Source organism: Microcaecilia unicolor, chromosome 4, assembly GCF_901765095.1.
Source record: "Microcaecilia unicolor chromosome 4, aMicUni1.1, whole genome shotgun sequence".
Classification (NCBI taxonomy): domain Eukaryota; kingdom Metazoa; phylum Chordata; class Amphibia; order Gymnophiona; family Siphonopidae; genus Microcaecilia; species Microcaecilia unicolor.
The window spans coordinates 56,504,719-56,522,527 of NC_044034.1; the positions used below are offsets into that span (position 1 = coordinate 56,504,719).

At 42.7% G+C, this 17,809-nt stretch overlaps 1 protein-coding gene across 2 annotated transcripts in view; it reads left to right on the forward strand.

Moving 5' to 3' along the window:
- GRIA4 (glutamate ionotropic receptor AMPA type subunit 4) overlaps positions 1 to 17,809 on the forward strand; it is a 520,316-nt gene that overhangs the window by 457,542 nt on the left and 44,965 nt on the right. For both annotated transcript variants that reach the window (XM_030199365.1, XM_030199366.1), the window contains exon 13: positions 1,438 to 1,685. In XM_030199365.1, the coding sequence (XP_030055225.1) occupies positions 1,438 to 1,685 (248 nt within the window). The remainder of the gene's footprint in view (positions 1 to 1,437; positions 1,686 to 17,809) is intronic.

The window sequence follows — 17,809 nt, forward strand, 5'->3', positions numbered from 1 at the left end:
TTTAAGGTGCCTATCATTAAATAGCAGCATAACTGGCTGACAGGATATGGAGCTGGTGGCTCAGGTTTTGCCAGAGAAGATGGAACTTTTTGGCAAATTATTTTGAGTACTGCACTGGATTTTTCTAAGCCAGGGTGGTTGTGGTTATCAGATACAGTTCCTCTCCGCTTGGCGGACTTGATATAACCCTTAAGGGGTCCTACTATGATCCCAGAGTTTGACTGTATTCGAGTTTGTAGATGAGAGAATATTGCTAGGATAATGAGGGGACATTTTTGGTTCTGAGACTCGTTCATCAGTTATGATTGTATCTCTCAGAACAGAATTGGATACAGGTCGTGAGGGCTTTAATTTTGCAGTGGTTAGATTAGTGTAACTTGAATCTCTGGGTTTGCCCCACAGAGATGTGCAGTGCCTACAGGTTCTGCAGAACTTCAACAGAGCTTTTTAAGGGATTGGATCATGTTATGCCAGCTTTAGTCCAATTGCATTGACTGCCTATTAAATATTTATCCAGTGTGTTTTTTCTAGCAAAAAAGGTGCCAGTACTCAAATGACTGGCCACCCTTCAGGAGAGGGGTGATCACTGAGGGACCCACCCCACAACAGCCAGTCCCCCTGCAACCAGTCACAGAATCTATGAGGCAGAATTGGTGTGTAGAGCCTGAACTCTTTCATTAAAACTTGGGGACCATGGGTCAATTTTAGCAGACTATGGAAAAGGTGCCGGTACTCATTACCCCCAAGTACCCCCTCAAAAAAAGCCCTGTATTTATCTTGCATAAACATCTAAGCCCCATTTTATGACGTCATGATATGCTCATCTCAAACCCAAGTGCAAGGGGATGTGATCTGGGGATGTTTTAGGAAGGACTAAACATCTATGTCCTAAAAGACTGGTATCAGGAAATTGCTACCAAGCACATTCAGGATTTCAGAAACAGCAGCACTCCACTGGAGAGATAGGGGGTTGCCCTCTTAATCCCCCAGTGGTTTTTGCTCCCCCCCCCCCCCTCCAAAATTCAAACTAGCAAGGGAAACTGGCCAATGTGACAGTGTCAGGATAATAAGCAGTTATGTTTCTAAGATCACAAAGATTATGTGCTGTCTTTGAACCTGTTTATTTTTCTAAACATGTACATCTCAATTCCTGCTTCTACAACCAGGCATGTTCAGTTTAGGTCTACAAACCTAAATTAAATGTATAGCAGCGACAGAGTGACCATATAATACATGTATTCAGTGCTGCTGTTTATACATATAACAGTATTGTGAATGTATGTATTAAACACCAGCATTAGTGCTTAAATTATTGCATCATAGTCACCACTGAATGTTTGACTCTAATGTGTATGTTTTGTTGCTCTTTGGAGTCATGAGTCATTATAACTGCTTATACAATCTTTTCTACCACTCTCCGCTTTTTCGCCTTTGCAGAGATCAAAAATAGCAGTATATGAAAAGATGTGGACCTACATGAAATCCGCAGAGCCATCAGTATTCACTAAAACCACTGCTGAGGGAGTAGCTCGTGTCCGCAAATCCAAGGGCAAGTTTGCCTTCCTCCTGGAGTCCACCATGAACGAGTACATCGAGCAGCGAAAGCCGTGTGACACAATGAAAGTGGGAGGAAACCTGGATTCCAAAGGCTATGGAGTGGCTACACCTAAGCATTCCCCATTAAGGTGGGTGGAATAGTATAACAATAGAGTATGTGTTGTTATAGTATTCCACCTTCCCTGATGTCCCTGATGTAGTTATTTTGTGTTGTGTGTGCACATGGTATGTTACTTTTAACTCTACCCCATTTCATAGCACCAGACAGGTAATGGTTTCCAATAATTGCACTGGAGAAGTAACAATAGTGACTAGATCATCGGAAGCCATGTAAACAACAAAAGTGCTGAGCATTAGCTCTTTCACAGGTTGACTCAGTCTAGAAAATAAGGCACCATTTAAACTTTTTTCCCTATCTTGAATTATCTCCAAGGTTGCCAACGTTGCACTTATTTTTTTTTTTGTACCCTTGTCTTTGTCCACATCAGATGAATGGAATCGCATGTTTCAATATCTCATTTACTTTGAACTGGGCAAAGAGAAGCAATTCAAATTTCAGTATTTAAGGGGCCTTTTTACTAAATTGTAAAATCTAGGTTAAACATGTTCTACCCAGATATATGCCCAGATTTAACGTGGCACATTTTTAAAGCTTTTTCAATTTTTTTAAATATGGAGATCGTACACTAATGTTGTTATTAACATGCAGTATCTGCAAACAGTTAATGTGAAAGTACTTAACCACTAAGTGCTCTCATGCTACTAGCCCTGGATTATCCAGTCAGTGTAAACTAATCCTAACATATTAACTGGTTAACACATCCACACCCGCTCTTCACCTATGACATGCCCCTTCTTAAAAATATATATATTTTAAAATTCATAACGCACAGGTTACCACTTGCAAACAAGCAAAATACCTCAAAACGTTTTAACGCACTTTGTGATAGCCTGTTGGCATGTGCTAACTGTGCATTAAGGGCTTAACACCCTTTAGAAAAAAGGGCCCCTTAATCAATAAACCTGATGACATTAGCAGTTAGATTTTCTATTGAAAACATTGGTACAAGAATAACTTCATACACTCGCCTTTCATTAGAGTGAATGATTAAGTGGACGGTAAACAAACAATGTTTCCAATAAAGTGTTAAGAAGGTTATATATGGCCCCCGAATATAATCCTACATTAGGATAAAAATCTATTAGTTAAAAAGGAATGAAACAGAATATAAAAACCCACTGAGGGTTTTACTGATGGTAAAAGTGGAATGCTGCCAAAGGCTTTTGTTGGCATTTATAAACCACAAGACCAAATATAAAGTGGTTTATATGTCTCAGCAGGGCCAATGGATAGCCTTAGTGCATACTCTGCATCTGATTAGAATGTGCTGTATTGATTAGAAATTAGATTGATCAGCAGCATTTGAGTCTGCTCCAGATGGCACTGTCACAGAAGAAAGACAGAGAGGCAGATAATAATGAAATGTCATTTCATAGGATGACATCAGTATGGAACAATTGCAAACTCATTGTCATTCAGTGCTTGCAAGAGCTTTGAACAGTTTGCAGACATACAGACTTCTTGACTCCTGTCTGCATCTTTGTCTGTAAAAGTGTATTGAATAGTTCCCATTGCAAACTGTGTTCATTTTCACAGCTTTGGACTTGTTTGGTGCCTTCCACCAAATTCAGAAGCTATTTTTAGCTTCTGTTTTACATCAGAATGAGGGTCATTTACTAAGTGTGCATTATTTACCACATTGGGGTCTGTGGATAATGCGTATTAACACACACTATTTGTAAATAATCCCCTAATAAGCTCATTCACTGAAATTAAATTTTATTATCATTTTATTAAAAAGATCTAAAATGTCTGCTTTAAGGTTATTGAAAACCAAAAAAGCATTTGGAACAGGGCTATATTTTAGAGAGCTCTAAGTTCAGTTGTTTAGACCTTAATAATATATAATAATGCAATATATACATAAGTACATAAGTAATGCCACACTAGGAAAAGACCAAGGGTCCATCGAGCCCAGCATCCTGTCCACGACAGCGGCCAATCCAGGCCAAGGGCACCTGGCGAGCCTCCCAAATGTACAAACATTCTATATACTTAATAATATACAGTCTTATCCAGGTAGTAGATGCTGATTCCTGGATAAGTGCCGCTAACTGGGCTATACCCATATTTTCAGCAGCGTGATCTGGATAATACTGCTGAAAGTTTCTATAGAACACCCTGGTGCTATCTGGATAGTGTCAGGGTGGTTTGAGGGCAGAGCCTGGGTGGAGCCAAGGGTTACCCAGAAACCGACATTACTCAGCTCCGGTATCCTAGTGAGTTAGAATAGCAAAGTGCTGTTCTAAGTATCCAGATGGTTATCCGACTAATCAGGATAACTATCAGCTTTCTCTGTTATACACAGATATTCAGCGCCATCTGGTCCCCAGATATTGGAGCTAAATATTTGGGTATAACTTAACTGTGGAACAAGAGCAGAAGGAGTGAACAGCACAATGTCAAGACAACCAGCTGAAACAATGATGTCAGCCAAAAGTGGGATGAAAGTAACACTATTATTGAAGACCCATAAAGGAAGTTTGGCCATCAAGGGGCCACACCCGCCATTCTAAGCAGGTTATAGTCATTCATGGTTGGTTGTTTGCCATCATGCTAACCAAATATAAGTAGTTAAATATGATGCAGTGTTAGAACAATATATGTTAAAACCGAAAGTATTGCTAACAGTATTTAGCTTGCTAATTTCAATATTAAGATGTTTTCCCTTCCCTCTTGAGATGCACAGCACCCTCACTCATAGCATATGATATTAAAGTAATATAAAATATGCAGACTTGATCCTCATCTGTCTTCTACCATTGGCGAGCCACAGACTGAAGAAGTTTGTCCACACTGGCCTTAGTTCTTAACCACTGAAGTTGCTGAATCTACATCTGTTTTTTGCCATTTGCGGGACACAGACCGTAGAAGTCTATCTAGCACTGGTCTTAGTTCCCAGCTACTTTTGCCCAGCATAATACCTCAGCAGCCATGTTTTCCTTCCATCCTCTTTTTATTTAGGCATCCCCTTTGTTTATTCCATGCATTTTTTTAATTCCCTCACTGTCTTTGACTCCACCACCTCGACCAGAAGGGCATTCCAGGCATCTTCTACCCTCTCTGTGAAAAAGACTCCTAAGTCTATTAACCTGCTACCTCTGTTCATGTCCTCCAGTTCAACCACCTCCACATCTCTGGAAGAGATTTGTTTGCAAATTAGTACCTTTCAAGTACTTAAATGTCTGTATCATATTTCCTTTACCTCTTTCTTCTTCTCATACATCTTTTGGGCAAATCCCATATCATTTTTGTTGCCTTCTTCTGTACCATCGCAAGTCTTTTATATGCTTGGAGAGATACACATTCCAGAACTGAACACAATATTCCAACTGGATCCTCACCAACAACTTGTACAGGGGCATCAACACCTCCTTTCTTTGCTGGTGTAAGTGATCCTGTCTAAAAAATAAGCATGTTTTTGACCCGTTACACTGTTACACTATAGAGAAAGGTAAGTGCTTACTTTTAGGACATATGTTCTAAATAGACACCTTTTTGGTGCCTAAAATAGGCTTTGCTTTATAGAATTGCCCTCATAGTACCTTTGAAAATCAGCAATTTTAAAAAGTTGTACATTTTCAGGTGTGAGCAAAAGTCCAAATAAATAAACTGGTCTACAAATAACTGCTTTTGAATACTGACCAGCATGTTTCACGTCCACCCAAATCATACCCAGAACATGCTCCCTTCCAGATAGCTATAGTCCTTCTCCACCCCTTCTTTCATGAACACTGAGGTGAAGATGATCAGAAACAAACGCGGGCACTAGCGTTTGCTTCCGCCCGAGGATCAGAGCCATCTAGTGCATGAAACAACAAGCTTCCCAGCTCTGAACGCTAATAGCATGCAAATGCATGCTAAGCAGGACCATTAACATTCCTCCCCAATGCTCAGCAGGCAGCGTGCCAAACAAGGGTGCTGCTCCCATGGCAAATCATATGCCAGCTCGGAGCTGATTTTAGGATTTGCCAGGTCATTGGGTAGGAATGGGAAGACCCTGTCCAGCATGCATTTGCATGCTTCCAGGCCCCCCCACCCCACCCCCAAACACAGAGGCCTGGAGGTCTGGTGGACCCCAGATCCCTCACCCCCCCCCTAAGCAGATAACCTCCCAACACTGAAAATACCCAGGTCCAGTGGGATCGCTAACCCAGACACCACCCCCCCACCCCCAACACCCTACCTCAAAGTTGAAAATACCCTGGTGGCCTACTTCAAAGTTGGAGGAGGGATGAACTAGCACTCTCTCCCTCCTCTGCGGGCAGCACCACAAAATGGCGGTGCCCTGCCCTAGCTGCTGTATCCTGGGACATGATAGGTGGGGCTTAGCGTCAATATAAGGGAAGGAGGGAGTGCTAGTTCCTCCCTCCTCCAACTTTGAGGTAGGCCATCGGAGGGGGCAAGCTTGCGGTCCTACTGGACCACTGGGTATTTTCAGGACCTCCAGGCCTTGAGTTTGGGGGAGTGGGTCGGAGCAATTGCCCAGGCACAATCCTCCCACAGAACTTACCCCATGATCAATGCTAATAACGCGAATCAATTTGCATCTTATTAGTGTTAATCATAGGGGCATTATTCTCCCATGCTGTTTCAGCGGTCATTTTAAAGCGCTGTTCGGAACAGCGCAGAGAAATTGATCATCTGCCACTGAGTAAAAGTATTTGTTTAGCATTTCCACATATCCTTGCCATCCTCTACATATTCGTCATTTCTTCCTCTCAGTCTTAGTTTCACTCCTGCACTTCCTTCTTTACTGACATACCTGAAAATAGTCTTGTAATCTCACTTTAACACCCTTGCTAATCTTTTCTTCTACTTGTACCTTTCTTGTCTTGTTTAAATGTTCTATTCTGTATCTTAGCTTTTCCAAACCATCTTTCCTGTCTTCCCTCTCTGTAACACTTGAATGCTAATCTGTTTCCCTTACTTTTTTTGTTATTAGTAATGGCCTTTGAAAATCATACTGATCTCCCTTTCCTTTTAAGTTTATTCACTTTCCTAACATGAAGATTTGAAGCACTTACTATAGGTCCTTTTAGTTTAGCTTTGAGATGCCAAACTACAACCAAAGGACACATTTTCCCCAGTCCATTATTCTCCATGGTGACTACCCTCTGTATAATGTAGCAGATGTTGTCTAGCTGCCGAAGAAACAGTGGCTTCTTTTGCAACACAATTGATGTCATGAAGGGGTTCCTTATACCTCTGCTATGACAACCCCCCCCCCCCCCCCCAATGATATCATTTGTGTGCCAGAAAAAGCCACTGCTTCCTTGACTGCTACCATTGAGAGGGGGAGAATGTTTTCTTTGCAGCTGATCGCTCTGTGCAAAGCCTACAGTTAGAGAGAGGGAGAGAGGGCCCCAACATCTTTCCCCAGAAAGTCATGAAGGAGTAGGAGTGACAACCAGTGGTGCTGTGCTAGCTTCTGCTAATTCTAGGTCGCCGCAAGCAGACAAACAGGAGAAGAAAAGAAAGACAATCCATTAGCAAAAAAACACCACAGATATTGTTTTCCAGAGAAATTATACCCGAAAGCAGGTGCAAAGGTCTGTAGATACTTCCTGTTCATGGTAATTTTCTCAAAGGGAAGCTAAGTATCTGTTGACTTTGCACCTAGGTGGATAGTTTGAAAAGTTCCATCCTTAGGGCACTTTCTAAACCCACCTACACAATGCTTGTAGGGACACTCCAACCTTCCATCCCCTAACTGGCTAGACTATAGGAAGTTCAGGGGTGAAGTTTGAGCAGCGCTACTACTTAGCTGGTTAGCGGCGATATTCAGTCTGCTCACTGGCTAAATAAGTGGATAAAGTTAGGACAGCAAAAGTTTTCCTAATTTTATCTGCCAAGTTAACCAAACATCTGAATAACAACCAGTGCCCAGTTAACTTCCAGGTTGCCACACTAACCTGGATATTCAGTGCTGGAGGTGAGACATAATCCCAGCATTGAATATTCAGGGTTAATTCAGCCTGCAACTGTGAGCATCTTACAAGCCGCTTACCAGCACAAGCTGAATATCAGGCCCATAGGGGTCAATATTCAAAGTGAGTTTATGGGTTAACATAGAAACAGAGAAAATGACGGCAGATAAAGGTCATTCATATCATTTGCTATCTCTTTTCCCCCCTAAGAGATCCCACATGCCTATCCCATGCTTTCTTGAATTTAAATACAGTCCCCCCCCTCTCCACTGGGAGGTCATTCCACGCATCTGCTATACTTTCCTTAGAAAAGAATTTCCTTAGAATAATTTTGAGTCTATCTCCCTTCAACCTCATCATATGCCCTCTTGTTCCAGAACTTCCTTTCAGCTATTATGTGGGTGGCCAAGTGGTGGAGTTGACACATAACCAATTAAGTTAACCGGTCAAATAGGACCGCAAAAAAAAAAAAGTAGTCCTATCTTAGATGAATTTAACTTAAATAGTTAAGAGCTGGATATTAGTACTTTTCCAGTTAAATGCTATCCATGTGCACATACCAAGATATGTAGTGTCAGTACCTAGATATGGCCCAGGATTTAATATCAAAGCATAATTTAAAAAACAACAGTCAGGTCACGTGATCGCCAAGGCCGGGAGCAGCAGCTTGTAATAGCTCCCGGGATTTCCCTGCTGGTTCAATAACAATCTGCTTATTTGCCTACAAATCACCCCCCAACTGGGTGCAGGGAGTAGCCAACAATGGCTCTCACATCCTCCCTGTCTCTTTGGCTCGTAATCTTGGTGTCATCTTTGATTCCTCTCTCTCCTTCTCTGCACATATTCAACAGATTGCCAAAACCTGTCGTTTCTTTATCTACAACATTAGCAAAATTTGCCCCTTCCTTTCTGAATACACTGCCAAAACCCTTATCCACACCCTTGTCACCTCTCGCTTGGATTATTGCAATTTACTTCTCAGTGGTCTTCCGCTCAGTTATCTCTCTCCTCTCCAGTCTGTCCAAAATTCTGCAGCACGGCTTATTTTCCGCCAAAATCATTATACCCACACAAGCCCACTCCTCAAGTCACTTCACTGGCTCCCTGTCCGCTTCCGCATGCAGTTCAAACTTCTCTTACTGACCTTTAAATGCATCTATTCTGCAGCCCCCCATTACCTCTCCACTCTCATCTCTCCCTACATTCCTCCCCATGACCCTCGCTCACTGGACAAATTTCTCTTGTTGTCCCCCTTCTCCTCCACTGCTAACTCCAGGCTTCATTCCTTTTCTCTCGCAGCACCTTATGCCTGGAATAAACTTCCTGAGCCTGTATATCTAGCTCCATCTCTACCTGTTTTCAGATCTATGCTGAAAACCCACCTTTTCACTGCTGCTTTTGGCTCCTAGCCACTACTCATTTGCCTCCCCCCCCCCCCCCTTGTTCCTTCTCACCCAGTACTTCCCTCGCCCTTAATTGCCTTGTCTGTATTATTTTAGATTGTAAGCTCTATTGAGCAGGGACTGTCTGTCTGTGTCAGGTGTTCAGCGCTGAGTGCGTCTGGTATCGCTACACAAATGCTAATAATAATAATAATAATTGTGTGGAGATAAACGCTCTCGAAGGTGGATTTAAGAATATGGCCTCAAAGTAGCTACACAAGGAGCAGGATAAACAATGGATGGTAGAGGCCAAAATGGTGGACTCACATGGCACCTCAAGCCCTCAGGAGAATGGCATGTGGACAGTTGAGTTGGTGACGGAGGTTAAAGCTGCGGTAGAGGAAGCACTGGATTCTAAGCTGCAGCATTTGCTCAATGGAACCGAGGAGGCTCATGAACAAATTGACAGTGTATGTCTGGAACTCGATGCAGGTTTACACACAACCTCAATGCTGGAGGAGCAGGCGCAAGCTATAGCTGGTGAACAGGACTGCCTAAAGAAATGGGTGGCTGACCTAGAAAGCAAGGTGGATGATCTGGAAAATCGATCGTGACGGAACAACCTACGTCTGGTCGGATTACCTGAGACTGCTGGTATTTCAGACCTTGTGAGCTTTTTAGAATCATGGCTGCCATCAGCGTTGAACCTTGGATAACAACTACTCCACTTCCGGTTTGAAAGGGCCCATAGACTGGGCCCCATGAATTCATCCAGAGATAAACCTAGAATGGTGATTATGAAGGTTTTGAACTACACTGATAAGATGCTGATTCGACATACTATTCGAGGAGATTCTATTCTAAAACATCAAAATTTCAAGGTACTTTGCTTTCAAGACTATTCAGCAGCAAAGGAAAATTTTTGTGTCAGTCTGTTCCTCGTTAATTAAGTTAAGTGTTCATTTTGCCTTGCTTTATCCGGCAAAGCTCAGGGTTACTCATGAGGGTCAAACCCATTTCTTTACCAAGCCTGGAGAAGCCCTTGCCTTTTTGGAATCCCTGCCACAACCTTCCTCCTCATCGGAGCCAGCGTCATGAGGCAATTGGACTATACCACGCTTGTTGGACGTTAAGGTTATACTTTGAATTTTGGTGGATTGAGATATACTGACTGCTACCTTGGTCTGTTACGCTATCTCTTATACCTCTTCAGAGAGGGGACTCGAATAAGCCTTTTTATCGAATAAATATCTGTCTCTGATTTCCCCATTTCCCCTCCCCCTTGTTTTTAATGATTATTGGGGCCATGTTTGCCTCCATACTCATCTTGTTGCAGAATTGATTTGATTGGTCCTCTTCAGATATGTAGCTCTTTAACCAGTATTTCTTGTAGACGGTTTGGGGAGGATCTAGTGATGTGAGTGTGGTTCTTCCTCAGCCCATGACAGGATGAGGTTTGAGATCTATGCTGGTTAATATACTTTCTATGAGGATGAGAATTGGTCCTTTGCATAGTAAGTTTTGGATCGGGATGGGTGGGGGGGATACTTGTGGGGCTGAATACCTATATTCCTTTTTACCTGCTTCCTTTGTTTGTGTTCCCCTCCCCTTCTCTCTCCCCCCCTTTTTTTTCTGTATCTATTATTGGCCTGTTCACAGGGATGTGTTAGCAGTGACACACATTTTCAGAGATGCTTCATATACAGGTGAGGGGGTGTGTTAGTCTTTGAGGGAGTAGTGTCAGCTCTAGTTGCCAGTTCTCTGAGAACCAGGATTTGGGTTATATTGTTGCATACTTAAGAGGGGGTTACTTTAGAGTTCCTTTTGAATACTGGGGTGATTTGCAAATACCAATTATAAGATTATATTCTGTTGATATGGGTTGGATTTGTTGGGAAGTTAGGACCTTGAATTGGTGGGGGGGAAGGTGATCATTGCGTGACAGCTCATAGGAGCTGTAAGGGTTTGAAGAGGGCTGGGGGACAAAAGGAGGGGGGGAAGGAGAAGGGGAGGAGTTCTAGGAGGAGGGGATAGGGTGAGATTTATGGTAGAGGCAGTCTTGCTGTTTGAGAACCACTCTCTTTTGTGGGGCTTATGGGGACCAGATGACACTAAGGAGACGTAGTTGGTATAGCAGAGTATGTTGGAGGCTAGGACGACATACCTGGGTGTTATGGAAACTTGACATTTTTTATTGGTCATGCCTAGGAGATATTACATGAAGGACTGGAGAGTTTACTCATGGAATGTGGGGGTATAACGTCCCCCATTAAAAGAAAAGAGATTTTACATAGCTTACATCGCAAAGGGACCACAATAGCTATACTCCAGGAGACCCATCTTTCCTCAACTGAAATTAAACACCTGGTGGGTTGGGGATTATGTTGAAGCTCCGGATAGGGGAAGAAAGCCAGGGTCCTTATATTATTTCATAATAGAGACTCAAAGTTTACCTGAATCCCTCCGTATTGTGGAGATCATAGTATTCCCAAAACCGGGGAAAGACCCCACCTTTCCTGAACCTTACAGACCTATTTCTCTAATTGGATATGAGGCGAAGTTCCTGGCAGGAATTGTGGCTAACTGGCTAGTGTGTATCTTACCATCGGTGATAGCGGGTTTCATTAGAGGGAGACAAGTGGTTAAAAACATTCGCACTATTTTGGCTTTGTTAGAGCAAATACAAGAGTCCCACATCCCCACACTTCTAATTAGCTTTGATGCTGAAAAAGCCTTTGATAGAGTCACCTGGGGATTCTTGTTCACAGTACTATGGATATCGAGGGTTTCTTCGCATGGGCTATTCAGACATTATATACAGATCCAGCGGATAGAGTTACGGTTAACAGACAGATCTCAGAGTCATTCCCTATTCTTAGTGGCACTCGCCAGGGGTATCCACTGTCTCCGTTGTTGTTTGCCCTTACCTTGGACCCTCTGATCAGGGAAATTGTGAGTAATCCAGAGTTTCGAGGGATTACCATGGGAACTTACAAGTTTAAGATTTCAGCTTTTGCTGATGATTTGTTAGTACACCTGTCGTCACCTGCTCTTTCTCTCCCAATTCTTTTTGAAAACCGCTGAGTATGGCTCCTTCTCCGGATTCCGTCCTAACATGCATAAGTCGGAGAGGTTAGCATTGTATCCAGAAGTTCGTACTCATTGGAAGGGAGAATTTCCTCTAAAATGGGCCTTGTGAAGTTTTAGATATTTGGGTATTCTGTTACCTATTAATATTAGAAGTCTGTATAGACTTAATATTGATCAGTTACTTCAAGTCACGCATCAACAGCTTGGCATACTTTGCTGCTTTCTCTCATTGGCAGAATAGGCTTATATCGCATGATTTTATTTCCTTGTTGGTTAAATGTGTTATGGCATTTACCTCTATGCATACTGCAAAAGGATCCTAGGCTTCTTTGACAACCTCTTGCTCATTTTTGTTGGGGAGGGAAAGAAACGAAAATTCATTTAGAGAAACTATATGGCCACTGGAGGTCTGGAGGGTTGGGTTTACCTAATATGAGACTTTATAATCTGGCATGTTTATTAAGGCATTTAGCGGACTGGGTGCTTGGAACAGATCATTATATGAATTGATCTCTGGAAAAAGAGTTATTTATGCCGCTTCATCCTCACTACCTTTTACATGCTCCACAGCAGAGTTTGCCTTCCAGATTGCGAGCACATGTCCTTCTATATCATATGAGATATGCTTGGCATTTTTTATTGCGTGCTTTGCGTCAGGACCCTCGATGCCCGGATTTTTTGCCACTAGTTGGAAATTTGGATTTTGGGCCGGGTCAGCCCAAAGGAATATTTCGTAAGTAGGCATTACAAGGAATATTTTATGTGGCTGATCTGCTGCAGGAGGATGACACATTGAAAACTTGTACTGATTTACTGCGGTGTTTATAGCCACACCCATTAAATTTTTTCGCATATATACAGGCCGTTTATTATCTTCAGTCCCTTGTGTCGAGTTGTTCCCGAGGGGTGTTTTTGTTGTTGGACAACTTTTTCCGACCAGCATCTGCATCTCGGTTGCTAATCTTTATAAAGCTATTCTTTTACTTATCCCTGGTAAAGATTTCACTATGTTGGCACATCGATGGCATAAGGATCTTGGGTGCCCTCTTGAGATGTCCTGCAATTATTGCAGCAGATCCCGCAGTATATATATATAATGCCAATTATAGAGAATGTCAATTTCGGATTCTTACTAGGTCCTATTTCTCTCTTCGACAAGCGTATTATGCAGGATGTCAGGAGACAAAGTCTTGCGCCAAATGTGGCTGCCTCAATGCCACATTTGCTCATGCTCTGTGGTATTGTCCAGCTATATAACAATATTGGTCTAATTTGCTTAGATATTGGGAGCAATTGTTACATAAACGTATTATCACCACGCATGCAAACTTTATACTTCGGCAGAGGGGCCAGGATGCTGTTCTTACCAGTGGAGAATGGGTATTTATCTACAAGGCTGCTGTGGTGGGGAAGAAATGCATCCATCAATGTTGGACTCAGGACACTGTTCCTAGTTTCTGGTCTTGGAAGAATGCATTTCATAACCTATTACTCATGGAAGCAAGGGATGCGCGTCTGACCCTGAAGCAGTGGAAAAAATGTTGGTCTGTCTGGGAACCTTATGTCATGGCATTGTTCCCTAGAGTTCGTAGTCTTCTCATGAACCAGTCCTTTTTGTATTGCTTTAAGAGGTTTACTAAGGGTCCCTGGAAGGGGGGGGGGGGTGTTTCAAGTGGAGGTTAAGGGGGGGGGGGACTGCATAGGGATAGATAGGTTGGTGGTGTGACTGATTTATTTTGCCTATTTAGAGAGGTTATTTTTAGTAGGGGCCTATAAGAGTCCAAGCTTCTCATTATTTTTATATTCAGTGTTATAGTAGTGGGAGATTTATATTCCTCAGCTACTGTCCTTTTCCTACCCCAGGTCATCATTGTCTGATGCCAGGGGAGTACGGGGGAGGAGTGGTTTGAGGGGGCGAAGGGAAGGGGAGGGGGAAAGGGAGGAATTTCTGAATAGAATTTGTTCACTTCTTAGAGTGGTTGTAAGGGTTTTTTTAATCCTCAGACTTTCTGTAGGACATTATACGCCAATCTATAAATTGGATGACTGATTGCGCACTTCAGCATATTATATTTGTTAATTGTTGTTGTCTTTTTGTTCTTCTCCTATTGGTATATTGCATATTTGTATTCAATAAAAAATGATTTTCCTTAAAAAACAACAGTCATCATTGAAAACAAAATGCTGCATGCTGCCCGCTGCCAGCTGAATATTGCCGCCTTAGAAAATGGCAGCAGATAAAGACCAAACGGCCTCTCCAGTCTGCCCATCTATATCAACTAATAATCTTTTCCTCCTCATTAGAGATAATTTGTGTGTGTCCCTTGCTTTCCTGAATTCATATACAGTTCTCGTTTCCACCACCTCTGCTGGGAAATAGTTCCATGCATTCACCAACCTCCCTGAAAGAAGGTGAAAGGGGACAGACTCATGAGTGACCTGAGGAAATACTTCTTCACAGAAAGGGTGCTTAATGCGTGGCATTGCCTCCCAGTGGAGGTGGTTGATACGAAAACTGTATGTGAATTCAAGAAAGGTTGGAACAAGTACATAAGATCTCTAAGGGAGAGGAAAGGATGTAGATAGTATAGATGGACAGACTGGGTAGACCTGGGTAGATCTTTATCTGCTTTCATTTTTCTATGTTGCTACGTTTCTTAGAGTCTCTCCTCTTTCACTTTCATCCTATGCCTCTTAATTCCAGAACATCCTTTCAACTGAAAGAGACTTGCCGCCTGTGCATTTATGCCACAGAGGCATTTAAATAACTCTATTATATCTCCCCTATCCTGCCTTTCTTCCAAAGTATACATATTGAGATCTTTAAGTCTGTCCCCTTATGGTTTAGTCTCCAAAACTGTACCCAGTACTCCAAATAAGGTCTCACCAGAAATACAGAAGCACTATCATCTTTTTTCATCTTTCATCTTTTTTCACCGCGGGAGGTGGTGGAGATGAAAACGGTAACGGAATTCAAACATGCGTGGGATAAACTTAAAGGAATCCTGCTCGGAAAGAAGGGATCCCCAGAAGCTTAGCCGAGATTGGGTGGCAGAGCCGGTGGGGGGAGGTGGGGCTGGTGGTTGGGAGGCGGGGCTAGAGCTGGTCAGACTTCTAAGGTCTGTGCCCTGACAATGGCAGATACAAATCAAGGTAAGGTGTACACAAAAAGTAGCACAGGTGAATTTATCTTGTTGGGCAGACTGGTTGGACCGTGCAGGTCTTTTTCTGCTGTCATCTACTATGTTACTATCCAGCTTATAATCGAAAGTGATCGCCGGCCATTTCCCGACATATATCGGGAGATGGCCGGCCATCTCGGAAAAGCGGAGAAATCGGTATAATCGAAAGCTGGGTTTTTGACAGCATCGCCGCTTTCCCGTCATTACCTTGAATGTGGCTGAAAGAGGGCATTGTACAGCATTCTGCTAGCTCTGACCTACTGCTAATCTCCGTACCAGGGAGATTCTTTGCCAGTGGGGCACAACCTCTGATCTGCAGTTAACTGTGAGTAAATGTGCTTATTCAAATAAAGGACTTTTTCAAAGAGATTAGTCTTCAGGTGTCAACTGGTGTGGCAAGCTTATACAGCAGCAACAAGTCCTGTCTCTGGAGCACTTTTAGTGGGTACCTCAGTGCACTTAAGGCAGGTGGACGCAGACCCATCCCCCCCTCACCTGTAACACTTGTGCTGGTAATGGGAGCCCTCCAAAACTCACTGTACCCACATGTATAGGGTGCCCAGTTGGTGTCCTGGCATGTCAGGGGGATCAGTGCGCTACAAATGCTGGCTTCTCCCACGACCAAATGGCTTGGATTTTGCCGGGTTGGAGATCGCCTGTATTTTTTTCCATTATTGCTGAAAAACAAACCCGGCCATCTCAAACCCAGCGAAATCCAAGCCATTTGGCTGGGCTAAACCATATTATCAAAAAAAAAATGGCCGGCCATCTTTTTCGATAATACGGTTCCGGCCAGCTGTAGCGCCGCCGCCACAATAGATCGCCAGCGACCTATTTGGCCGGCGACGTTCGATTATGCCCCTCCACGTTACTATGTATCTTCTTTTTCCTACTGGCCATTTTTCTCCCAGTGTACTGAAGGATCCTTCTGGCTTTTGTTTTCATCTTTTCTACTTGTTTGGCCATCATAAGATGTAAGCTCCTTCGAGCAGGGACTGTCCTCTGTGTTAAATTGTACAGCGCTGCGTAACCCTGGTAGCGCTTTATAAATGTTAAGTAGTAGTAGTAGTAATCATTCCCAGGTCCCCACTCATATTATATGCACAGTACTTCAATCCCTATACTGTACCACTGCATTTTTTAGTATTAAATCATAGCTGCAAAATTCTAAACCTTTCTTCAAGCTTCATTAGATCCTCCTCATCTTCAAGGGTGTCTGCCCTGTTGCAGAATTTGAAATCATCTGCAAACAGGAAAACCTTTCCTGACAGCCCTTTTGCAATATCTCTTATAAAAATGTTTAAAAGAACAGGATCAAGGGCCAGTCCCTGTACCACCTGACAGGTAATGTCCTTATCCTCAAGGTGAACTCCATTTACCACTATCCTTTGTTGCCTCTCACTCAACCAGTTTCTTATCCAGTCAGTCATTTTAAGGCCCATACCAAGGGCACTCAGTTTATTTGTAAGTCACCTTCGTGGAGCTGTGTCAAAGGCTTTTCTGAAATCTAGGTACACTACATTTAGCGTTCTCCCTTGATCTGACTCTCTGGTCAAAAAAGATTAATCAGATTTATCTTACTCTAGTAAAATTTGTCTAGCATCCTGTCTCCAACAATGACAAGCAAGTAGGAGTTGATTTGAAATATATAAGAATTATGACAGGTGTAAAGTTGTTGGCTATAATACGCTTCCAGTCTATAGCAGTCATAATTTAAGGGTGTGTAAAAACAGAGCTGACATCCCAGCCTGTTATGTTGAATAGCCTGCGATTGTACAAGTTGGATGTGAGTTCAATAAGGAAGGAAGGTGTTGGGAATAGAAATCAATTTCACCATTTCTTTATTATCTATGATCATGTTCAATTTCATTTTACTACTGATATCTATTTAGTTTATGTACTATTGTAATAAATATTGCCTACTGTTACATTACCAACTCAATTAGAGCTTCTCAAACCTGTCCTCAGGAAAGCCCCAGCCAGCTGGGTTTTTTTTTTTTCAGGATATTCAGACTGATTATGCATGAGATTAATTTGCATATGTTGGATCTCCAATGTATGCAAATGTATCTCATGCATACTCATTGGGGATGTCCTAAAAACCTAACTGGTAGGGAAGCAAGGCTAGGAATGGTTTTAAGAGGCCCTGAACTTAATGATAATATCATTTTTGGAGTGGAGGAGTGGCCTAGTGGTTAGGGTGGTAGACTTTGGTCCTGAGGAACTGAGTTCAATTCACACTTTAGGCACAGGCAGCTCCTTGTGACTCTGGGCAAGTCACTTAACCCTCCATTGCCCCATGTAAGCCGCATTGAGCTTGCCATGAGTGGGAAAGCGCAGGGTACAAATGTAACAAAAATAAAATAGATACTATTGGAGATTCTACATGGAATGTTGCTACTATTGGAGATTCTACATGGAATGTTGCTATTCCACTAGCAACATTCCATGTAGAAGGCTGTGCAGGCTTCTGTTTCTGTGAGTCTGACGTCCTGCACGTACGTGCAGGACGTCAGACTCACAGAAGCAGAAGCCTGCGCGGCCACA